This window comes from Morchella importuna (genome assembly GCF_003444635.1).
Source record: "Morchella importuna strain M04M26 chromosome Unknown Morimp01GS003, whole genome shotgun sequence".
NCBI classification, from domain to species: Eukaryota; Fungi; Ascomycota; class Pezizomycetes; order Pezizales; family Morchellaceae; genus Morchella; species Morchella importuna.
This window is the reverse complement of record NW_025763400.1, coordinates 1263093-1287246: the sequence shown is the minus strand read 5'-3', so window position 1 is coordinate 1287246 and position 24154 is coordinate 1263093. Positions and strand designations below refer to the sequence as shown.

General features: G+C 45.8%; 9 protein-coding genes across 9 annotated transcripts; 5 read left to right on the top strand and 4 right to left on the bottom strand.

Annotated features, from left to right (window-relative positions):
* Window positions 1-4658: 4658 nt before the first annotated feature.
* Window positions 4659-5324, top strand: LAJ45_01849 (uncharacterized protein; the record flags this gene model as incomplete). Its single annotated transcript, XM_046111442.1, has 4 exons — window positions 4659-4663; window positions 4719-4728; window positions 4781-5159; window positions 5239-5324. The coding sequence occupies 4 exons, from the start codon at window positions 4659-4661 to the stop codon at window positions 5322-5324; spliced, it is 480 nt and encodes a 159-aa protein (XP_045975386.1).
* A 1280-nt stretch (window positions 5325-6604) lies between these two features.
* LAJ45_01848 (uncharacterized protein) lies at window positions 6605-7723 on the bottom strand (the record flags this gene model as incomplete). Its single annotated transcript, XM_046111441.1, has 5 exons — window positions 6605-6783; window positions 6855-7264; window positions 7355-7493; window positions 7564-7615; window positions 7676-7723. The coding sequence occupies 5 exons, from the start codon at window positions 7721-7723 to the stop codon at window positions 6605-6607; spliced, it is 828 nt and encodes a 275-aa protein (XP_045975385.1).
* Window positions 7724-7885: 162 nt separating this feature from the next.
* On the top strand, window positions 7886-8897 carry LAJ45_01847 (uncharacterized protein; the record flags this gene model as incomplete). The annotated part of the gene is made up of 2 exons (XM_046111440.1): window positions 7886-8302; window positions 8382-8897. The coding sequence occupies 2 exons, from the start codon at window positions 7886-7888 to the stop codon at window positions 8895-8897; spliced, it is 933 nt and encodes a 310-aa protein (XP_045975384.1).
* A 1415-nt stretch (window positions 8898-10312) lies between these two features.
* LAJ45_01846 (uncharacterized protein) lies at window positions 10313-10999 on the top strand (the record flags this gene model as incomplete). Its single annotated transcript, XM_046111439.1, has 3 exons — window positions 10313-10324; window positions 10410-10701; window positions 10839-10999. 3 exons carry the CDS (start codon window positions 10313-10315, stop codon window positions 10997-10999), a joined length of 465 nt encoding a protein of 154 aa, XP_045975383.1.
* Window positions 11000-12755: 1756 nt separating this feature from the next.
* LAJ45_01845 (uncharacterized protein) lies at window positions 12756-16930 on the bottom strand (the record flags this gene model as incomplete). The annotated part of the gene is made up of 6 exons (XM_046111438.1): window positions 12756-13034; window positions 13091-14130; window positions 14195-15925; window positions 15998-16505; window positions 16568-16714; window positions 16769-16930. The coding sequence occupies 6 exons, from the start codon at window positions 16928-16930 to the stop codon at window positions 12756-12758; spliced, it is 3867 nt and encodes a 1288-aa protein (XP_045975382.1).
* Window positions 16931-17937: 1007 nt separating this feature from the next.
* On the bottom strand, window positions 17938-18680 carry LAJ45_01844 (uncharacterized protein; the record flags this gene model as incomplete). Its single annotated transcript, XM_046111437.1, has 6 exons — window positions 17938-17959; window positions 18020-18112; window positions 18162-18214; window positions 18442-18483; window positions 18550-18555; window positions 18648-18680. 6 exons carry the CDS (start codon window positions 18678-18680, stop codon window positions 17938-17940), a joined length of 249 nt encoding a protein of 82 aa, XP_045975381.1.
* A 231-nt stretch (window positions 18681-18911) lies between these two features.
* On the top strand, window positions 18912-19733 carry LAJ45_01843 (uncharacterized protein; the record flags this gene model as incomplete). The annotated part of the gene is made up of 2 exons (XM_046111436.1): window positions 18912-18956; window positions 19053-19733. The coding sequence occupies 2 exons, from the start codon at window positions 18912-18914 to the stop codon at window positions 19731-19733; spliced, it is 726 nt and encodes a 241-aa protein (XP_045975380.1).
* A 269-nt stretch (window positions 19734-20002) lies between these two features.
* Window positions 20003-20662, bottom strand: LAJ45_01842 (uncharacterized protein; the record flags this gene model as incomplete). Its single annotated transcript, XM_046111435.1, has 4 exons — window positions 20003-20073; window positions 20144-20233; window positions 20326-20387; window positions 20463-20662. 4 exons carry the CDS (start codon window positions 20660-20662, stop codon window positions 20003-20005), a joined length of 423 nt encoding a protein of 140 aa, XP_045975379.1.
* Window positions 20663-20911: 249 nt separating this feature from the next.
* On the top strand, window positions 20912-23506 carry LAJ45_01841 (uncharacterized protein; the record flags this gene model as incomplete). The annotated part of the gene is made up of 5 exons (XM_046111434.1): window positions 20912-20923; window positions 21073-21238; window positions 21312-21423; window positions 21476-22553; window positions 22604-23506. The coding sequence occupies 5 exons, from the start codon at window positions 20912-20914 to the stop codon at window positions 23504-23506; spliced, it is 2271 nt and encodes a 756-aa protein (XP_045975378.1).
* Window positions 23507-24154: the final 648 nt, after the last annotated feature.

Here is a 24154-nt window from a genome sequence, read left to right as displayed (position 1 = left end):
GAGTTGGTCGAGGCAAGAAATGAGTAAGTCTAGGAAGTTATGGACGGGTGAATGGGTATGCAATAAGGTCAAGACGTAGGACAAGGGCTCGGGGCTAGCAATAAAAGCGCTTAGGCTTTGGTGACCAAGAAGGAAGATATGTGAGGCGAGAGAGAGATGGAGATGGAGGAGGGTATGTGATGGGTAGGGGTGGCGGTTAGTGAGTGAATGGGCAGAAGAATCAGTGGGTCGGAAGGAAAGAAGATTTGGAGAGAGAGGGGAAAGTGTGTGTTTCTGTACTGAAAACGGGTGATGGGGCGATCTACGGTGTAAGTGATCACTGCGAGATGCAAGAGTAGAAAAGGCCTGGAAGAGGTCTGGAAGGATACGAAGGTTTGGTGGTGGTGGGGAATACCTTCTTGCAGTATGAGGTGAGCGTATTCTAACAATATTGTATCTAGGCCGCCTTGGTAGAAGACGGCGAAGAGAGCGGCGACGGCGGATGTAGACGGAACCTGATGGGGGGGTCCAATCCTATGCAGATGTGGGCTGCTGATTCCTGCTAACTTAATGGGACACACTACTCGAAAGCTGCAGGCAGTAGTGTTACTGTAACTGAAGAAACAACAGCCCTTTTTTTGCTTGTTGTGGGAAAACTAATATTTAAGAACACCAAGGAGCAAGTCGAGCGTTGATGGGGGAGTACATGTCCTTCACATCCAATTGTGCCTGTGTGGGTGAGGGAGCAAGTGCACAGATACTACATACAGTACTACCTACGTCTACGCTATATTGCCGTGCATGCGTCTGTAGAGTTAGGGTATTGTAAGTATCTACAATTCAAAAACTCGGCTCAAGTACAAACTTCCAGAATCACAACACAGAATCAGGCGCAGCTCAAATACCAATGCTTTCCTTTCCCTCCTCTGAGAGGGCGGAAAATCTACTCTATGTACCTCTTCACCTTTCTATCCACTTCTTTGTCCTCCTACTCCCCGAGGGCTTACAAATTCATCATGCCCAGGGGTGTGGTGGGGTACGCATCTGCAAGGATGAGACGGTCGATGTTGTCTCATTGGTGGATCACTCTAACGGATTTAAGAGCTTCTTCCCTATTCACAGGCCTGAAAACCCTCTATTTAATTGAAAGACGTTTCCGGGGCTGGGTCTGCACATACCACCAAAACTCGGTACTTATGCAAGTTCTTGGTTTATGCAGAGTCGGAATTTTGAAACGTCATAACACACTGAAGTTTGGAACAGGTCCCGCAATTCTGCCTCCCAGATCTATGCATAAAACAGTCATTTTCCAGAAAACTTCTTTTTGGCACTTTTGGCGAAGAACCAAGCTCTCTTCATGTGCGCTGCAGATTCCAGCTTGTTATCTCCATCTTATTTGGTATCTTCGACAGTACTGTTTTCGACATCTCGGAACTTTCCACTGATTTTTCATGCTGCTTACTTTACATACAGGTAGACGCATTAGCCAGTGTCTGTGCTGGAAGCAACCTGTGTGAGCCATGGCAAGGAGCGCCTTCAGTTGTTTCAACCCCAGTTTCCTCTTGCAGTAGTCTCACATAAAGTTCTATCAATGGTTCAACGACAATTAAATTGAGAACAAGAAAGCACCGGATCATGGAAGCTATCTACTCCTACAAGCAGCCTATACATGCTTGAGATGCATGTCTGCTTTTAAGTACGGTTTACTTCTTGCCCTGAGAAGACAGCCCATTCTCGCGCCGACCTACTGTTTACTAAGTAACGGGGAAATCTTCAGGTTATTCGAGGCCTTCCATTTCGAATGTTCAAAATCCAACAGCCGTAGCATCTTTCTAGGGATCATAGGGATGTACCCTGGAGCCGACTTGATCTCTTCAGTTATTTCCACCAGATTCCCAATTGCCTGTTTTTGGTGGTCGGCTATCTAGGGAGGTCGGCGTTCCTTCGATCGTGCTAAGCCCAAACGATGTCTTTGGTGATCGAGAAGCGGCGCAAATTAAGGCTAAGGCCGCCGGGCCGATCCTGGAAGGAGAAGATAAGCCCGCAGCACATACCTACAATACTTATTCACAGTGCAACTACATGTACTCATGTCATGAAGTGGATATATTGATATACAAGGCAAAAGATAAACGCACATCGAAGCGATGAAGTCGTCAAACGATATCCCTGTGGCTAATTAAGCCAATTTTTCCCTTATACCTTGCGTCACTGCAAAATCAGTCTTATAATACGTGGAGTCTTTACCACAAAACCCTAAGACTGCGTTCATGTACAACTATCACCACCCCCTCGCATGGAGGCATAGTACGAACACGACTCGGTTACCCCCAGGAGATTTATTCGACGCAGTGCATATAAGCGGAGCTTAGCCATACCTCGAGCAAAGCACATACTCTACTTTCGAAGATACTAGCATGTACGCAGATGCGTTTTGGGGGAATTCCTCGGTTCGCCCAAAATAAGTTCTTACGCATCCAACCCCCCGGTAGAGTACATATACATTCCCTATTAGGGAAGTATATCCCGTACTATTTTTCCGTACCTGCTCTACTGGCAACTAGCCTAGTAGAATTCACTCATAGATCAGATATATATCAAATGAAGTGTTATGGGGAGGGGAAAATCTTGTGGCGCTCCTAGTGGAATATGTTCTTGGCTTCAGAATTCCAACAGCCATGCGCATATGGCCTCCGCCTACTAGATATCCCTCGCCCTCCCTCTAGCGCAGAAAAAAAAAATAGAGTATTGACACAGAGGGATTGAACAACCACAACTCTTAAGGCCCATCTATGAGGGCAATTTGTGATAGGTCCTGCCCGGAGTCGAACCGGGATTACAAGAATCAGAATCTTGGGTGCTAACCATTACACTACAGAACCATTGATATGAGCCTATCGGGTTTACATGAATATTTTTTGGCAATAACTGAATGGCTCAATCCTTTTTGGTTTTAAGAGCCATAAGTGTCTTAAGGTCATTGATCGGTTTGTTACTTTTACTTTATTCAACCACATACATGCCTACATGTAGTCTTATGATAAGTACGCTTGAAAAGTATATACCTCTGCTGAAGGCATGATCAGTGAAAATTTTATATCGATTGTACCAAGCTCGATATAGCAAGAAAGGGTATTGCCAAGCGGCTAACATGACGAGTGATATATCATGACAACCGTGTCACACTTGATAAGTAGTATAGGAGCCAAAAGCCAAAAGGATTCGATTTAAGTGTTATTTCTTAGCAAGAAGTAGAAGGTATGAAATTACTAGTCAACAAAAATCTTGAAAGTAACTTGTCAAAACGATCACTAATCCTATATTCGCCATTATGTACTCAACCCACGCGTACGGATGCAAGGACTCACCGAATCTACATGTATGATCAGTATCATTTCCTCTTAGCTCAAGCACGACATGGCCCCGGCTCAGGAATATCCCCGACGGTATAATAGTATACCCCGTCGGTAATATTGAATAGATAAGATATGTTATTATTGACAACCTGTTTACTGTTTATTAACTACATGTAGAGATGACAGTGACTCTTAGATGTGCCAAATGTGCGCACATTGATGACTGCAACCGTTTCCCAGATTAGAAACCGCGACCGAGGAATTGTTGGTATTTACCATAAGTATGTAGCTCATGTATCCATGGAGAAGTTTAACGCATATTCCAATCGTACAGTGGAAAGCGAGTACCTATGCCCATTCATGAGAGCATATGAATGAGCTATCGTCTACTTTATGGACTATTTAGAGCCCACCTATAGTTCTAAATAACTACAAGGCCTTAAAGACCGACTCGGTGACTTTATGGAGACTTTTATACGCCAAGTGAGTAATCATATACTATCAATATATATCGCTACCTACGCCCGGAAGTAATTTCCACCCACAAAAATTAGAGAATCTGATATCTACCTCACCAGTTTTGCTATCCCACGGCCGCACCTAACTAAACGTAATGGATGATCCGATATCGGTTGAATCTTCTCGAATAGAGATAAGAAGGGCGGTTTCAGGTCGTTTACAGATCTTGCTGCGTTGACATGGTTGGGTTAGATCTGGACAATTATGGGTGATACAACTTGAGCCAACAAAGGCATTAGCGCGGTTACCCTCCTAGCGCCAAGAACATAACATTTTGAGAAGCTTTCTTGATTCGGTTATTATCGCCATCACCATCACCAGCTCGAACCTCATCACAGTCTTGCAAGACCTGAAGAACCTGCATCCTCTTACTGCGATCCCGGTCTCTTTCTTTCACTACTGAATTATCAGTCTAAGAAATTCGAAAAGACTTAGTTTTTCCCACATCAGCCACACCATAATCATGACATCAAGCGCTACAGAACTTAAGGAATATAAACTCCAGGTTAGTCGTCTCTTTCTCCCCATCCTCTTCATTGTTTGTAATAAAATCTCTAACTCTTGTCGTGTAGCTTGAATCTGTCCAAGCTGCCCTGAAGGCCGATCCTGACAATGCGGAACTCTCCGACCTTGTAGGTGAATTGGAGGGGATGGTAAATGCCCTTGCCGAGCAACTCGCCGAAGAACAAGCCCCCGCGCCGTCTGCTTACCCGTCCTCTCCATACGGCAGTACCAACAATAATAGCAGAAGGGACACGCCTGCAACTCCTGTTGAAGGGGGTGCGGGCTCGGGAAGTAGTATCTATGCAGTTGGTGATAACGTTCTGGCGCGATGGACGAGCGGTGATAACCAGCTATATCCAGCCAGGATTACGTCCGTGATGGGATCTAAACAGAATCCCGTTTACATCGTCAAATTTACGCAGTACAATGCCACGGAGACGCTTCACCCTCAACACATCAAACCGGCCAATAACGCGAATAAAAAACGCAAACTCGAGAGCGAACCCGCAAGCAACGCGTCAACAACGCCCATTTCGACATCTAACGGCGCTATCATCTCGCAACCAGCAACGATAAATGCAGAACTTGCGGAGGCTAATAAGAGAAAGTCGACCGAAACGCTTGATGGTCCGACTAAGCCAGCAAAGGTCGGAAGGAAAATTGCACAGAACAAAGTCTTAGAGGATGGCAAGAAAAAATGGCAGAATTTTGCCCAAAAGGGGGTAAAGGGGAAGGTAGGAAAGGCGAAAAAGATTGGCGAAAGCAGCATGTTTAGGACTCCCGATGGAGTACACGGACGAGGTACATACGATTCCGATTGACACTATTCTCCCCCGGCAGACATTTGTTGAACTCTTGGCTAATATTTGGCATTTTATAGTTGGTTTTACGGGATCTGGTCAACCTATGCGAAAAGATGCTACAAGAGGCAAACATATCTACCAGCAGGGCGAAGAAGAAGAGTAGCTAGCATAGAGGTTTAGGGAGTATATTCGTGATGCTGCAGATTTCTCCGCATACCATATTCGAGCTGACACCTTGTTTTTGATCGCCGATCATCTAATCCACAACACTATTGCCCACGCCCCGCCATCTTACCAATCACGGCGGTAATCAGTTTGTATAGTTCTTCAAAGATCTCTCTTTTCTTCATTGCCCTCTGTACTCCTTGTTTCTTCTTTTCTCTGCATTTTTCTTTATGGTTGAATTGTTGCTAAGACGGGTTTCGGGAACTTTCAGTTTTTGTTTCATGGAATAATGGTGGGAGTTTTTACAAGAGAAAAATGAATATTTTACACCCATGGAATAACTTTGAAAAAAGAAAAGAGAAAGAAAAACTCAATAACTTCCCCCTTCCCTCTTATCTTTTTACCTTTGCACAATTCTGAACAATTGCTAAGCCTTGAGTGGGAGCGACGAGTGACCGGAGACAAGAAAGGAAATTAAATATCGATGTTTTCGATCAGATCAACGGTTCGATCTGGCTATGCCCTCAAGCAGCTCATTCCGAATGGTTGGTTGGTTTTTTTTCTTCCCTTCGTGATGTTCGTTATTTACTGGCCATTTAAAATTCTAGCATCGAGTTTATTATGATTTATGGCCAGTTCAGCGAATTGGGTGATAACTGAACGATTTGGTCCTATTGAGCAATGTTTGTCTCCCGTAGGCATCTTGATATATATATAAGGGATTATGAGCCGCCCCCTCTCTTTTACTACTTTAATTAGTATGTAGTGTTAGTTAGATTAAGGTTTCCGGTAGAATAGAAATGAAGATATCACAATCCAAACGGCAACCCCATATTTTCATTGCAATGAACTATTGGTTCGGTGTAGATTTTTCCGACGACGCACGGCTCGAATCGCGGAGTGATCTTGAGTGATACCTGCCAATTCTGTTTCCACTGTATTTCGAACAGCTAACCGCCATGCGACTGTATTTGGACTCGGGTATCCGGTTTACGTCGATTGTGTACAAACTATAAGGGGTGTCAAAGACCAAACTGTCGGGATTTTGCTATGACAGAATACTACTAGTACAGAGAGGTCACATTTAACACCATTATGTTGCTGCACATTAAACTGCGAGGGCTGCATGGTTCTGGAGGTTTATGTCAGTAAGCTTTGACTTTTAAAAGAGCATCGTCTTTAGCCCCAGCTGTTATTACCGCAACGCCTTCCCAAGTGACAAATTTATCCATATGCGAGTGATGGGTCATGAATCTATATAAACCCCAACCGTTGCAATTAATCTTCCGCTGGTTCTTCCCAATCTTGATCAACATCTTTTATTTGAGGCTCCTGAACCTCAGACCAACCCAGACAGTCGTCAATATAGCTGAGTGTAGCTTGAACGCTGTCTTCATTCTGACTCTCCAATTGGAGAAACTGGACCATTGAGAAGTCATCAATCAAGCTCACCACGCCTATTCCCGTCAGTGACGTGTTGATTAAAGTGAAATTAAGGGAAATTAAGGGAAGAGAAAGATCGGCATACATTCATTCAACCTGTGAAACTTTGGGTTCGTCTCCGCATGAATATCCGTGGCCAAGATGGATGGATCTGGGTCCAAGAATCTTTTAAGCTCCCTTTTACTGACCTGGTTCCTCACAAGGTCCATCTTCGAGAGAATGTTGATATGAGGAATTTCCAGCATGATCATGCAACTCATCGCACTGAGCGTCCCAGCAAAGAACTTTGTCTTATCGATGACGAATGTGGACTCAAGGAGATATGCCGCGCAGAGGTTGAAAGACATGTGACCCGTGAGATGCTTGGCCAGGTTCGGCAGGATGGGGACGTGCGTGTAGAGTTCTATTTGGCCCGGACAGTCGAATATTGTGAGACTTTCTTCGCCGGTTTCACCGAGCTCGGATTCTAGCCAGTCGAGATTGTCCATGAGGAATCTGGAATGGTCGGTGCAGGTTAGAGAAGGGGGAAAAATAAGTTAAAATAATCTTTTGTAAAAGAGAGAGAAAGCTTGGGAGGGGACATACTCAAAACAGGCCATTAAGCCGCCATTGGGACCAAGTCCCATCTCGTCCATTACATCCTCAAGAGATATAAGATCTTTGATGTCGACATCGGGTTCGTATTCAAACTCTTCAGCTGCGGGGTCCAAGTTGACGTAGATACCTGTAGAAAAGCGTTCGGGTATTAGGGAATTGGTTTCTAGGCGCATGGAAGCTTTATAAGGCAAACATACATGACCGCTTGATGTTCTTGATATGGGCGATAAGTGAAGCACAGAAGGTGGACTGCCGATAATGTTAGTTTTCCTATAAGATCTGCGGCAAGCCCAGAAGGGTACTATATACCTTTCCGCACCCAGCAGGACCGATTACAAGGACTCCGTACCGACTCATAATGGGAATGGCAGCTGTGGTTGGTTAATTCAAGTAGTGGGTGGTCGCGGGGTTGGCTTTAACTAAGTGTTGCGGCTCAAAATCTTACAGTCCGATTTGGGGTCATGGCGGCGGCGATCACAGCCTGAGTTTCTAACTTCAACCTCCAGTAAAGGTTCTGAAATGGCGCCCCCAACATCAACAACTCTGATTTCCCCTGCAGAGCTCTCATATTTGCGGTCCTCTCTTGCGCTTAATCCGCCTATTCGACCTGATGCGCGCTCGCCGACACAGTTTCGCCCGCTAGTGGCAGAAATCGACATTCTTCCATCCACTAATGGCTCGGCGCGAATGATTTGGGGAGATGGGGGTGAATGCGTTGTCGGGGTCAAGGTCGAGGTTGAGCCCACGGAGCTCACTGCAGATGGAAAGAGGAAGAATTGGGTTGAGATTGGCGTAGAGGTTCAAGGACAGAGGGACGATGATCCTTTGGGGGTGTTCTTGGGCATGACAGTTACAGAGAGTTTACTTACGCCCTCTTCTACGCTCACAGAGAGGCTGGCCATTACTAGCAGATTTCACTGGAAGATGTACATTGATGTTTGTCCCCCAACCCTGTGCCTCCCTCGTTTAAATATATATATATTCTGGATATTTACTGATTGGGTTTTGTGCGCAGATCCTGTTAATAACACCACCTCTTTCGCATCCAGGGACACTGCTATCCCTTTCTACAAATCTCGCTCTTCGTTCAACCAGACTTCCGCGACTAACTTCAGAAGCGGATGAAGATCCTATGTTTGACGATGATTGGGATGCCTCAGTTCCCCTGTACCAGGCCTCTAACCAACTCCCGCCTATCACTCTGCTGGTATTGAGTGTGGGTGACAATATTTTCTTTGATCCGACCAAAGAAGAGCTTGCTGTTGCCGATTGTGTCCTTGCAGTTTCTTTGGCTACCAATTCAGCCAAGGATACCCCGAAAGTTATTGGCGTGCGAACACTTGAGTCTGGCAGTGGAGGGATAGTAACAACCGCTGGAGCAAAGGACGTTGGCAGCGGAGGTGCGGCCGTTGAAGCTACAAGCATGGGAGGTGTTAAAAGGACAGTTGTCAAGAAGATAATCAAGGAGAGCTTGAGCGTTGGAAAGGAGGTCTTTGGAAGTTTACAAGGCGTTGTGGATGCGAACCACTAGTAGAACCGGGAATATCGAAAAAAAAATTCTGTATAATTAAAAGGTTCGGAGATTCGGTGCTCATAAACATCGAGTGTTTGATCCAAATCTCATTTTACAATAATACATATCGGCTCTTTCCGCGGTACTTTTTCGGGTCTCTTGGTTCTTTTCTAATTTTTTTTTTCAACCTATTCTCCCTTTCTCCTCTCGAATATCGGGAATTTTTCAAATTGGGATAATTTGAGACTTTGACGATTTCCAACACGCCTTCCCGGGCGGTGGGTTTCGATTGGGTTGCAACCGATGTTGACCCGAATGCTCAAGCCACAAACCAAACATGGACGGGAAAGGTCAAAGACCTATGTTCTTTGACTATTCGGCCCAGCTTCCAGAATACAGAAATAAGCCTTCCTTGCTGGCAAGCTGTCTATCACAGACTGCATACTCTCCAACATAGGTAACCTCGCTGTTTAAACTTACATGTAGATACCGTACCAGCACCTGCCTGACATGACCTGCGTTTCTCCAGACTGGCATGCACATTGCTAATAATGAACATGAAACTAACCCAGATCGTCCACGTTTGCTCCTTTCATGGGGCCGAGGACAGTCCAATGGTGTCTCCATGGCCTCTCCCCTACCCCAAATGTTCCTTCCGCTATACCGAACTGCATATCCCAGTGCTTCTCGTTGGGATAGCAGGCAGTCCGGTACTCTGCAGTGAAATATATCATGTAGGTACTCGTATGTATATTTTGGAAGAGGCGACAGCCCACAATATGGACGAACTACAGGGTAACGGTTTGTTGGAATCCGGTATTGGTTGATGACTGTATCAATCGACCAACGCCTTGCCTGAGAAACGCATGTGTCGACGTTGAAATCTCTGAATCCGTAAGTGCTTCTCTAAAATGTAGCACCCTGGGCTGTCTAAAAGTCTCGAAAGGTGCTGGTACATAATGGACCACATCCCTGACGGACCTCTAACGCTGCGTGGTCGAGGTAACACGGCAGATACCATCCAGACCCCAATAGCATGGCCAATCGAAATGCACGCGGGCCACAGGGGGGTTGCCATTTGGGGGTGAAGCCTTAGCCAATCTCCAGGCCCATAATTGGACCTGTTTAGGATTGATGGATGGAGGGGGGAGGACGTCTTGGTATTGTAATTTTATCTCTGGTGGGCAAGACCCCTACCTGTCGGCCAGTGCGTTGAAGCAACCCTCTCTTTGGTCCCTGGGGTGCCCGCGTATTTATCCTCACACGCTTCCCCCCCCCCCAAGTTTTTCTCCTACATCACCTTCGATCTTCTTAAACCCAGAGCTTCCCTTGATAATTCTTTTCTTTCTTCATACTCTCCTTCAGCTCCCTTCAAAGACGACACTATACACCTTTGCTACTCCAGTACCTTTACACCCCAACACATATTCAAGATGCCTGGTGTTGTAAGTATTCCTTATATCACTATTAGTTCCCCCTCATCTCTCAGCTGAAGTGCGTAAGACTAATAGTACATGTGCCCATAAACAGCCTCCTAACGCTATCGACGCCCTGAAGAAGATCGGCCGTTCTCTATTTGGCCGCAAGAAGAAGAGCAAGACTCCCGTCGAAGAGACCACAGAGCACGGCGAGCAGTCAAACCAGACCCCTCCAGCTGCCCATGACACCCCCGTCAACGTTCCAGCCGTCGCTGCTCCTCCTCCTCCTACAACCGAGAACACCACCACTCCAGCTCCACAAATCGAGGAATCCCGAGAAGTAGCACCAACAGCTGCACCCGCCGCGGAGACCATAACCCCTGCGCCAGCGCCAGGTGTCGATGGTAAGACTTTGTTCTGCTGCGTCCGGTCTAAGAATCCCCTCCCCTTTTCTAGTCTCGTTTCTTAATAGAAAGAGTGCAGAAGAGTGGTAGTTGAGGATTAAAATTATTACAGAGTGTTGACTTTATTTGTTTGATAGTGCCAAAAGAATCGCAACCAACAGCCCCCCAGCTTGATGCACCCAAGAAGGAGGCTCCTATTGGAGAAATCGACCTGCCTTCAACAGAGGACAAGAAGACCGAAGAGGTTGCCGCTACCGCCCCAGCTGCTGCCGTTGTCGCACCTCCTGCCGAGAAATAAGCTTCTCGCTTATGAAACTTGATCTACGATTAGCTTCCTTTTTTTTTTTTTTTTTTTTTTGTCGTAAATTCATTTCAATTTGTTTTAGCGGCGGGTCTTTTTTTAAGCTTCACTTTCCTTTTAGTAACATACCTTATCTCCTACGAGTTTTTTTATAATGCATAATTTTTTTTTTCCTCGCTGCCTCTCTTTCTCTTTGTCGGCTGTAATTCTTTCTTTTTTTTTTTGGGGGGGGGGGTTAATTGGGAGGGTGGGGGTGGGGGCTTCGGGTTGGTTGTTTCTTGCGCGTGCAAACAGAGTGATTTGAATATTGCCTCTCTTATCGAGTCTTGGTATTTTCTATAACATGTTTTGCTTTTTGGGGTTTTTATCGCATCTTCTCTTGGATGCGAGGGGATGAGGGGAGGGAGGGATGAGTTTGGGTCTTCTCTATGTAATTAGGAATGGGATGGTGCGGTAGGTTGGTGGACTTGCACAACAAAAAAAAAATCAATGATATAGATGGATAAAAACCCTTATAAAAACCTTGTTCCTAAATACAACGACCGGAATGATCTATGGAAAAACAGGGGGTGAAATTGTATGGCGAAATATCTGTGCACCATATAACTGTTTTTTCCATAGATCATTCCTATCGCTGTACATGTATGTGTGTCTATCGAGTGGGGTACCTGATAAAAATATGCGGATGAGATCTGCCATCCCTGAGCGCTGCAGTGTTGTTTAATATATGCGCACAATATGTCATGCACGTAACGCATCTAGTCTATATCTCAATATATTGTATATTACCAACGCAGTAAATTCAAGTTATATTGAACCCGCCCCAAGCTTAAGCCCACTACATGTAGATAGAGCGCGTACAGGACGTTTACAGTAAAAAAACGGGGGTAAAATCACTACTGTAAGCGGTATTACCGTAGTACTGCCGTATTGTTGGTATTGTAGATAGAGTATGTATAGTCGTTCACTGGTACCGACGGACTACGAGTATGTATTTACTTGACCGATTCAACCAAAAACAAAACAGCCAAGCTCTTAAATATCATCTAGTGAACTATAGTAAATGTTTGTGTTTTACAATCACAGCCAACGATTCGAGGTACTCGTGCGGGTATCTGCTTAAGCTTTAGTTTATCTATGTGATCATTAGTATCTTCAAATATATCATAAGGAGGGACCAAGTTCATTGGCCTAACTATCAATAACCATAGCATAGCTACATCTATCGGCTAGATCACCAATTGCACTGGCACTGCTGTATATAGAACCTCGGCACATTTGGCAAGAAGTACACCACCAAGCCTTTGTCACCAACACCAGAGAAAAGGCCCTTGTCAGATACTACTATCAATTGTCATTACTAACTCTCTAGACGCTAAAAATTAAAAACAATTTGAAGATAGGTTGTGTTTAAAGCGGGTGTTGTAGCAGTTATTAATCTCAAGTATACTGCATATTCAGGAGAATAACGAAGCCCACACTTGTATACAACAGGGTCCGAGAGCCTTCTGTCGTAGGGACAATTTAGTCCGCACATATCTCATGTGTGCCTATTCATGGCTCCATAAAGTCAGGATACACCCATTGCATAAAACAAAAACAAAAACAAAAACAAACGCCATAGCAATAACCCATCTTCGTTAGAAGTCCATAAAAAGTATGTATGTCAAGCAAGAGAAAAATAATAAGTAATACAAAGTTAATGTCGCTCGCATCCAAAATGAACCAAAGTCATTGACTCAATCATAAATTGTTACTCCTCTTCAGAGCTGGAGTCGTATTCTGCTGGAACCAAGTTTCGATAGGTTCTGCTTCGGAGATCCTCCTCCAGACCCCCGGGGCCATCATCTGGGAGATAGCCTTCGCCTCCAAAGGAGCTTAAGGCGACTGGTAGGAATATCAATGCATGGGTTGCTCCGATAACAACGAGTGCAAGCCACATGCGGAAATAGTATATCTCAAAGATCTTTGAGCGTGTGAAAGCAAGAACGCAGACTCCGATGAGCTTTGTAACAGTAATGCCGGAGAATACCTATAGACAGTCAGTCATTTCCTCAGTCAATAGTCTAAGAGGGAAAGGCAACTTACGGAACCGCCGACATTGACCAAAGCACCCAAAGCTCTTGCATCTCTACCTCTGAATTTCGCCTTTGCTCTATCCACCACACTCCTGCTAGGGAACATGAAAGCCCTGGCGACGTGTGAACAAAACTCGACACCGATCCCAACACAAATAACCAAGTTTACCAAGCTAACTGCGTTCAAACTGACTCCCCAGACAGCCATGACACCTATAATGTCCATGACAATCATAAGCACAGTCGCACTAACCACAAACCCTGTCTTTATGCTTCCTAGAAGTATCGTAGAAACCAGGAATATGCAGCCTAAAGCTGCCATAAGTAGGCCGCCAGTCAAATTGACTATGGTCGAGTACTGGTCAAAAAATATGTAAAATTTCGAATAAGGAAAGACTCTAATCCCGGCATTTCTGGAGATAGTATCCGCGATTCTCCGGGCGGATGCATAGGCGTCAATAAAGTCCTGTTGGCTTCTCAAGGGGGTGTGCGATGTCCTAAAATGAGTTGCATTGATGGTCGTCCTTTCGTAATCAGGGACAATAGCATGAGAATAAGCTGCCTTTCCAGCCAAAGGACAGTCCTCTCCAGTCGGTGCTTTTATCCAAACGTTTAGATAATCTAGGAATTCTTGGCCTTGTGGCATCCCAGAAAGAGTGATATTCCAGGCCGGGTCCCTATCCTCAAAACAAATTTTGCATTGTCGGTCGTTATCAAACTCTCCGCAAAGTTGCGAAGGGTCTCTCTTTTTCACCCTGCAACATTTCTCGAGGGACGGGTTGAGCCAAAGAAAATAGTCATCAATCCAGCTCGCAGCGGGCTCAGCGATGTATGAGGTTTCTGGGCGTTTGCGTTCTTGTTCGAGAACGTTCGAGAGCGAGTAAGTATCACATGTGGAAAAACGTCCGCATAGGGCTTGCTGCTCGTGGGCTTGTGTAATGTTGTACTCTTGAGTGACGAAGTAAACTGGTGGGCCCACACCAAGGTAATCATAAAGGTCGTTGAAATAACCAATAAGATATGAATCAGTTGGTATAGCAATTCTTTGATCTGTAATACCGAAATGTCAGAGATCAAACAGACCAATAGGATTAGTTAGGATCAAATGGCTTACCAAGACCAAGCTCTATCTTGGGGAGGAGTGCCAAGCTTGCGGTAAATAACCCAAAAAACAACATCATGACACCCCACTTTGCCTTTCTTTGCAATAAGCCTGGGGCATATTTTTTTCGAATAAAGCCTTGAAGAATGCTCTCCTCCACGGGGTAGGCCGGCATCCTGATATCCCTCGTTGTCAACCCATTGAGATGCCCATTGTCTCTGTTTTCTCCGGGGACCCTGAAACAAGGGAAACAATCCATCCTTGAATCTTCGACTCTCTCCTGATTGAGGGCCAGCACCGCTACAAACATAGTCACTTGCAGTACGGCGTTTATGAATACCGCACCTGCAGCATATATCGCAAAGTTTCTCACTGCCGGCATCGTCACGATGGCTCCAAGAGCAAAGGAAATTGTCTCGCTCGATGCAGATAAAAGAATACTAGGCCCCATTCGCCCCATTGCTTTCCCGACCCGAATCTCTACGGAATCACCGAGATGTGAATGATTGACTCGTTCGAATTCGTGGACGATTAGAAAGATATTGTCCACACCAACTGCCAGCACAAGGAATGGAATAACTTCTGCAATGATAAGCGTTACCTTAACTCCCATTGCAGAGAACAATCCCACACTGGCAGAAACACTCATCAGGACGATAATTATGCCGAAAATCCCAAGAGTGAACTTGCTCTCGATTAGAATTTTGCTGGGTTGGTTGAAAATACGAGCAATTGCAAAGCCGGTGCTACCCAAAGCAAAACTCGCGTAGATAAACATTGCAATATAACTGATTACGACAATCTTTGCATCGGTGTTGGTACTTTTATTGAGTTCTTCTTCCAAACTGATTTCTGTTGAAAAGCTCAACCGCAGGCCCCTTTCTTTTGCTTCAGACTGTACTGCAATCAAAGTGCTTTTTAAGCTCCTTTCCCAATCCATGCTTCTTTCAAGCTCCTCGGATCCCTCCGGATGATTCTCCAAGACCCAAGTCACAATCATTGCCTTCGCTTCTGCAACATCCCCACTCTCTTCCCAGCCACCCAATAATAATTCTTTATTCAAAGGCTGGCCAAAATCTGGCAAACATTGACTTTGAACGGGTTGTGCTGTACACGATCTCAGATCTTTTTTCCAAGTCGCTTCTTTGAGGTTCCAAAAGTCGTTCCCAAAATAACCTGTGATGGATTGAACAACGCATCCGGAGTCGGTAGGTTTAAAACAAACGTCGTCCAGAGTAACACCGTAGGTCAGACTTTTCATCCGCCGGATACGGTTCTCTACGTCAAACCACCAACCTAACACATCGTAATCGAGAGTTGGTGATGGCCCAGCATCAGTGGTGTCGTTAACCAAAAACGCCTGCTGAGCTCGATAAAAAGGCCCAAAGTTGTCGTCAAAGAACTGTTTCTCCATAGCAGCCTCAGAGGTAGGGCTAACCCATAGTCTCACAGGATCATTCTCGACTGAAAAGTTTAGCCAGCCCAAGCTCAATAGACCGACACATACAACACTGATCACTATCGTCACTGTAGGGCAAGATGCACAAGTTTCCCCAAGTCTCGAGAAAAATTTATCGATGTAGGTATTAAGAAGGTACTCCCCTCTAGATCTTTCGATCATGCCTGCATCCACGACATCACCCTCATCTTCGTCATCGCTTGGAGCACTCTCTTGCAACAATCTCAACCTTGCCCTTCTATCACGGTGTACCTTCCAAGCCGAATGTGCTGAATACCAACCGACTATGATCAACAGTAAAAAAGAATATATGGTGATAACCGCAAAGCTGAGGCATGGAATAATCCCAACCTTACAGTCTTTCCCTGTTTGAACCTCCGGAAGCTCAGGGCAAACAGAGGGACAATCCACGCACGAACATCGGTACGATACATCTGTATCATTGCACCGCTTGGGAGAGTTATCCATCTGCTCCATAGGCGCGTTCATTTCATCGCCAGCAGGAAAGTTCATTTGGAACGGCGATCCGAACGGCTTCTCATCCCCAAGGAATTTCAGGAAAGCTTTGTAGTCCTTCGCGCCGCCACCGATGAGGTCCATGACATAACCATTGGTTGCAGAAAACTTGACATCTTTGCATGAATCGAAAAATCCACTTCCAAATTTCTCTGACACAAAATAATCCAACTCTGTGACGATTGTCTTTCCGCCTCTGAGTTCTTGAGTGGATGTGATATTCAAAAACAAAGATTGGTCAGGAGAGCAAGTGAATGTGCAAAAAAGGTCGAAGAAATTGGCCTTGCAAGCGGGACAAGCTGCTATGAGGTTTTCGGCTTTTTTGAGGTTGGAGGCGAGACTTTCAAGCTGTACCCCAAAGGTCAATGGACAACCTCCTTTGCATAGGCACCTTGAGAGGTCACACATACCTGATCTCTGTCACAACACACTGGTCCCTCGTTCCAAGTAGCTCCACAGATATCAACTAGTTGTTTTCTAACAGATGCTTCCGGTTCCTCAGCTGGCCCGTTATCTGGGCATGGCAATTGCCCACCAAAGAATGATTTCTTACCGCACTAAAGGCTACAGTCAGCGGTGGTTTCAAAAAAGAGAACATAAAGATGAAGTACCTGACCGCGCAGTGCACAAACACCGGCTTTGTGTACTTTGGTCACCGGTTCCGATACGATCGCGGCAGTTGCGGCGGGAGCTAACGTCAAAATCGAACAAAGAAACAGAGTGACCAGTAACAGCAGTGGTGGTATCCGAAGCATCGAAAGATGCTTCTTCATTTTGGCGGAATCTGTTTAGCAAACTTATGTGGACGTGATGGTTTTGGTGGCGGTAAATGGATGTTGTCACCGCGGGTGGTGGACGTTGGTTGCTAGGCGGGTTGTCTCGGTAAGTTGTGGCTTCCGAGCAACCAGTGTGATGAGTGGTGACGGCGACGGGGAATCCAATAGGTCCACCACAGCTACAGCTAGCTACAGCTACAATACTGTAGTTTTTGACGAAATTTGAGGTCCCTTATCCCCTTACCTTAAATAAGCGGAAAGAGTTGAGCTAAAAGAAAATGGAAGGGGTGAGGGAAGGAGGAAGGGGAGGAGGAGGAAGGGGAGGAGGAGGAAGGGGAGGAGGAGGAAGGGGAGGAGAAGGGGAGAAGGAAGGAGATGAGGAACGCCCCGGGAACAGGCGAGTTGTGGGGAGAGGTATAAACAATGAGGAAGGAAAGAGGCTGAACACAGGAGCAAGAAGCCTGTGTAAAGTAGGTACATGTACCTGGGGAGGTTCAACTTCGACTGCAGTGATCTGGATTTCCAGCTACCGGGGGCCACGACTGTCTCTCACTCCTAGCCTTCAGTTTCATTTGCATTCACCTATTTTGCCTACATGTATCTAGATGTCTATTAGAGTACCTACATGTACTTCCTTGTCTGGTTGTTCAGGGGGATAATAAACCTGATGACGTGCGGCTGCAGGATTGGTGCAAGACCACCATGTCTTGGCAGGAGTTAAGAACGGCTGTGCAGTAGTAACCCGAAGCTCCAGCTTTATGAGTGAGATACAACTCCTCATGACACCAATAAATGTACCGCCGAAAATGACAAACACCATAGTAGCATTCCGTGCCCCCCAAACCATGTATCAAGTACGTACAGCTTTAAAAAAAAAAAAAAAGTTCCTATTCCATACAAATACCAAAAAACGAAGAAACCAGATACCCCAAAGTTACATGAAATCAAAACACCGCGCTGTTGGCCATTCACATCAAATTCATAAGATATCATTATTGGATGGTCTACATGATGACACATGGAATACTAGATAATAAGAGTGAGCACATGTGTTTGCGTCTAAACAGATAGGCGAGAATAGCTTACCAGCAGCACGAGTAGCCATCACAATCAAGGCATTTCTCTCCCGGTGGTTTTCCAACGCCACCAGTTGATAAGATCCCGCCGCCAGTAAGCGGGCTTTTTTCTCCGGTCCTGTCAACCAGTATGGTGGAAGATGAGGAAGTACACATTGTATAGTTTGATTAGTTGGAAGGGGTGGTTAGAGCCGTTGGGAAATTCCTGTTTAGTTTGTCCTTGATGTCAGTGGTCATCTTCTTTGGAGCATTAGAGGAAAACGTAGGAGGGAAACAAATAAAACGAAGACTGGGTTTTGAGCAGCAATATGCCTCATCAATTGAGGATTCAATTTCTCAAACTGCTTATTGCAAAAGTCCCCAATGTTGGTTGTGACCCATATAAGGAGTTTGTGAAGCATAGAAAGATAACAGAATCAATCAATAACTCACCTGAAGATTAGGTATAGATTTGATAGCGGCGTGAATGCTTTTCTTTGTTTGAACAGTTGGATATCAGTGAGAATAGTGGGATTCAGAGACTGAAGAGGGAAGAAATACCAATTCCTGATCGTATAGAGCTTTAGATCAGCTAGGGCTATGCCCCAAGATGACGTACACATGTTTGAGCCTAAGCCGACACATCCGAGTTGTACTACTCTAGGATGTGGCTCGTGAGATCGGGTTGGCATTCGGCGCCTATGAGAATCCCAGTTATTCGCACAGCTGCCAGCAGGGTGCGGCGTAATCGTATGGCCAATCATGTACCGGCCCTTGCTTCGCGGGGTCGCATTAGGCCGCACGCCAGCCTACAGTACCGTATGTAAAGCATTTCAATACTCAAACTCAACATCCCAGGTATAGCTAGATACTTTTAAACTACACACTTTTGGGGCAACCTAAATTCTCTGCGCACCACCGATATGACTTCTCCACCAGTTGCCGTCGTGGGTTGTACAGGATTAGTAGTGAGTTAAGACAGTCTTTATCGATCAGCCTTTTCATCAGGATCAAGCTCTCAGGATCAAGCTCTCAGGATCAAGCTCATCGTCAATGATTTATAGGGTTCTCATATCCTACAACAACTCATATCTTCTCCACAAACATTTACTGTAAACGCATTGATGCGTCGACCCTATCCTCATCCTATCCATGACCCCGATTCGAAGCTCAAGGCTTTGATATCTACCGATACTTCAACATGGCCAGACACACTTGGCACAACTTCTAGCGCTGCTCTTTTCTCGGCTCTCGGTAGCACTCGGACGGACTCTGGTTCCCTCGAACTTCAACGCAAAATCGATGTCGATCTCAACGTAGCCATCGCGCGCGCCGCGAAAGAATCTGGCGTCAAAACATACGTTCTCATTTCATCTAATGGCGCATCATCAGCATCACGGTTCCCCTATCTACAGATGAAGGGGGAGTTAGAGGACGCAGTGATTGCTCTTGGATTCGACAAAACCGTTATTCTAAGACCTGGGTTGATTGTTGGTGGTAGGGAAAAGACTAGAATGATTGAGCGGCCACTCCACCTTGTTGCAAATCTGTTTGGCGCTGTGTCTGGTGGAACACTGAAGGACTCTTGGGCACAAGATGCAGATGTTATTGCGAGAGCTGCTATCAGAGCAGGAACGGAAGACGCAGCATGGGATGGAAAGGGGACAAAGATGAATGGAAAGATGTTTTGGGTAATGTCACAAGTAGATATTCTAGCTTTAGGGAAGGAGCCGCAAAACCTCTAGGTTTTAAGTCATGTAATACTTCTTGAAGTTCATGTTATGATTATGCTACCCCCCACATACCACTGTAGGGCATTTGAGTTGTCTCGCTTATTTAATATATCAGTGTCCAAAATTAAATCATATGGCGCTACCTACAGAGTCAGCGCTCGTGGCCGACCCTATTCAAATATTATTATCTCAATGTGGTTGGAATGCGGACATGTAATAACAGATGAATTCATGTCGTGTGTCCCATACAGACATATGCATTTAATTTTATGACCAATTACTCAGTCTAACTTCGGGAGAAACCTCACCCAAGACCCAGCAGCATGAACTGTCGTTGTCTTTATGTTGTCAACTACGCTACATCAGCGCCTGACCACGCCGGCATATTCTCAGCTTCGATAATGCTCTAGGTATGTACATACTTGAACGACAAAGCCGTTGTGAAGGTCTTCTACGAGAACGCGCTAAATATGTGCATGAAACAACCGCTTGTCCAAAAATTTCTGGTTGAACTGCTGGCAATGAGGTTCGTTGTCGGTCTTCTTTAGTAGTTGTACCACCTACTTTGGAACTCCGCAAAGAAGGGTGGGAGGAATGTATGTACCAGAGCGTCCTGGTCCTGGACAGTGATCAGTAACGGTAACCGCATCCAGAGAGTGTGCAACCCTGTCACGGAGTGAGGGACCTCATTGATTGATAGAACAAAAAAATAAAATAATTCCGACTCACTAACTTACTCACGACGACTCGCTCGCGGGGGAGCTGTCCACTCGTCCACGATCGAAAATTAGATTCATCCAATCAGCGCAATTTCCATATACCAACTGTCCACTTAGAATAAGAGTACTAGCTGTTGCTGCTGCGTTGCCGCTCCTGCTGCTCGTGCTTCTCCTCCACCTGGCAAGGCTCTCCACATCAACCTGCGCTTCTCTGTTGTCCATTTGCGCCCTCTGCCGTTGTCGCTGACTGCCTTATTTTATTCTCTTCTCTCCTCTCCTTCCCTCTCTTTCCCGCTCGCTTTCCTCCTCTCCATCCCGTATTTCATCGCCCACCACCCACCACCCACCACCCATCTCCCATCTCCCCGTTTTCTATCATCTACGTGTTAGTTCATAGACCTTACGAATTCACACCAACTGCTACTATCTCATTACCGTTGTTGCCACTAGCTGCCCAAATCTCTCCCACATATGATGGCCTCAGTAAGTTACACACAAGTACCCCGGCAACCCCCCACCCCATCTCCATATTGAATAGCCCCCACTCCTCTTTCAATCATCTGTTCTACATATACAACTTTGCCCTCTCTCGCCCCAATTCAATTTTAGACAGTCCTCTTATTATGGTCCAGGTCCCACCACAACTTCGCCCTCAATTTGGTGCACCTCCTCATCATCCACAATACGTGCCGAATGGCCAGGTGCCTGGAGCTCCCCCTCAGCCAGTACAGCTTCCACCGCAACAAAAGATCATTGAGAAGAGTGGAGTGCGGATCTTGTGTATTGCGGATGTTAGAGGTAATCTATATACTCCAATTCCTGACGTTCTACATTCAGTTGAGGTTGACGTTGTTCCTTCGTTTTCTTGTAGGAAATCTCAGGTCTTTAAACGAACTTGCGAAGAAAGCCAATGCAGATCATATCATCCACACTGGTGATTTTGGGTTCTACGATAATAGCTCTTTAGAAAGAATTGCCGACAAGTCCGTTCTTTCGCTTCAACCTAAAATCTGTCGACACTGACATTTCATATAGAACGCTACGACATGTGGCTCAATATTCTCCCCTCCTCGACGAACGTCTTAAAAAGAGCATTCAGAGCCCCGGTGGAAGTCATGTACCTATCAAACAACTCGTCGGAGCTGAGCCGAACCCTCTTTCCGAACTTCCTCTATTCCTCTCAGGAACATATACCCTAGATGTTCCTGTTTACACGGTTTGGGGAGCATGTGAAGATGTTCGCGTTCTTGAAAAATTCCGATCAAATGAGTACAGGATCAACAATTTACATATCATCGACGAGGCCTCGTCGCGACTTCTAGATGTTGGTGGTGTTAAGCTCCGGTTGTTAGGTCTGGGGGGTGCTGTTGTCATGCATAAGCTATTTGACATTGGAGAAGGGAAAACCACGATCGCCGGAGGACAGGGAACAATGTGGACCACTCTCTTACAGATGGGAGATCTAGTAGATACAGCGAACCGAGTTTACGACGCTGCCGAAACCCGAATTTTCATTACGCATGCCTCACCCGCCCGCGAGGGACTGCTAAACCAATTGTCAGTTACCCTCAAAGCGGATTTCTCGATTTCTGCTGGTTTGCATTTCCGTTACGGTAGCTCGTATAACGAATTCAGTGTCAACCCATCCTTAGATCATTATCGTGGAAAGCTTGCCTCTTCTAAAGCATCTTTCAATGATGTGTGGGAAACCGTCAAAAACGAGGTTCTTGCTGCTGTACAACAAAACACCGCCCAAAACAAGCTTCTGGAAAACGCATTAGCAATTGTGGATAAGATGCCGACAAGTTCAAATGGAGGTAGCCCATTTGGCGGCCCCCCAGCTAATGCTGCCCCTGGTGCTGGTCAGGTTGATGAGTCTGCATTCAAGAACATGTGGAACTTCAATCTGGCTGACGCAGCATTTGGCTGGCTAGTCTTGGAGGTTGAGAATGGAAGAATTGGAACCGAAATGAGAGCACAAGGTTTCAATTTTCATCATAGGGGGGGAAAACCCCAGTTGCCGACTCAGCAACAGCAGCAGCAGCAGCCAAAGCCTACAATGGCACCAACTACTTCAGCGGCCCCACCTAGCACAGATTCTGGGCCGGTGAACGTTAGCGTTCCTTCTATCCCAACCACCAACAATGCAAATGCACCTATTAGCCCAGCAGTTCCACCTGTGGGTCCGAGAAAGCAGACCCAGAATCAAGGTGTGCAGCAACCTGCAGCGCCCCCCCAGTGCCAAAGCAACCGACTCCACCTCCCCCCGCGCAGGAAGAGTCCCCAGTGGTAAAACCTGCAACCCCACGACCAGCACCAAGTGGTCCTGCTGCGGATAGAGCTCCTACTCCCTCGGTGGCTCCTGTTGCTCTCTTGCCAACAGCCATACCAACAGCCACACCAGCAGCCACACCAACAGCAGAGAAGACACCTACCAGTAACGGGACAAGTCCCGCATCAGTCCCCCCCGCGCTACCAAAGGTCGACACTCCTGCAGCTTCAGCTCAAAATGCGGCCCCCACCAGCTCTCAGTCGCCATTAGAAAAGACCAAGCAAACCGGCCTATACATCTCTGGCGTTAACTCCGAGGCCGAAGTTCGCAGAATCTTCCCACCGGAAGATGAATGTCATATTGTCCGCGTCGAAGAGAAAACCTCTAGGACCAGAGCCGTTTTTAAGTTCTTCCTCGTATATTTTGGGAACATGGAAGTGACGAAGGAAATTCTTGACAAGTTACCCGAGGACTTGAAATCAGGGCCACCAGGTCAACGCAACGGCAAGCCGTATGTAAAAATGATGCAGGATGAATTCACCCCTAGCGATCGTATATCAAGCGGGAACCGACCTGGTATGAACGATAGTAGGTGGGGTCGAGGACCGGCTGTTGGCGGAAATACCAGCGAAAGCGACAACAATATGGGGGGCGGCTACAGAGGCCGCGGAAACTTTGGTGGAAGGGGAAAATCCAGGGGAGGATACGAAGGGACCAGAGGATCCAGAGGGAGGGGTAAGAGGGGTTTTCACAGTGGTGATGGAGGTAGCAGCGCTACAACACCTGCCGAATAGCAGGGCTTGCTTTTAGTCAAGGAAGTTCTGGAATTTGTTGGTGGGAAAGAGGTTCTGGACTGGTTGGAAGATATGGCGTGGTTAATAAATCTAAAAGGGCAAAAAGTTTTGTTTCTTATTTTTTTGTGTTCCATGAAAGAAGTCAGGCGAAGAAATTATATGTTTTAGTGGTTGTTATTTAGCGTTTTGGCCCCCGTCTTAAATATCCCAGTATCTTTTAAGCGCAAATTATCAAGAGTGAATACGCGCGTTTGTTACATTCTCTGATTTTACCTTTTCTCTCCTTAGCTGAGACGCCTTCAAGTTGCCAAATGTTCTGTGCTGGATTGGTATTTACTTTCTTAATTACATATAATGTAATTGTTTCTAGTTTAAGCATCGTTTCACTCTCCAACACCATGATGGCAACATATCAGATTTGGCGGTTTTATAAACTGGATTTATACATCATATGAAGATAATTATCTTAGTGCGAGAAAATAGTGCCATTACATGTGAGGTTTCATCAAGGCTATATATATATATCTGGTGAATCGAGAGCTGTGTTAGTTTTTCTTTACTCTTTCTGGTCACCTGGACTCTCTATATCTTGATATTAATGAAGAATAAAGTATCCACCACTTAATTTTTACATATTGTCCAGAAAGC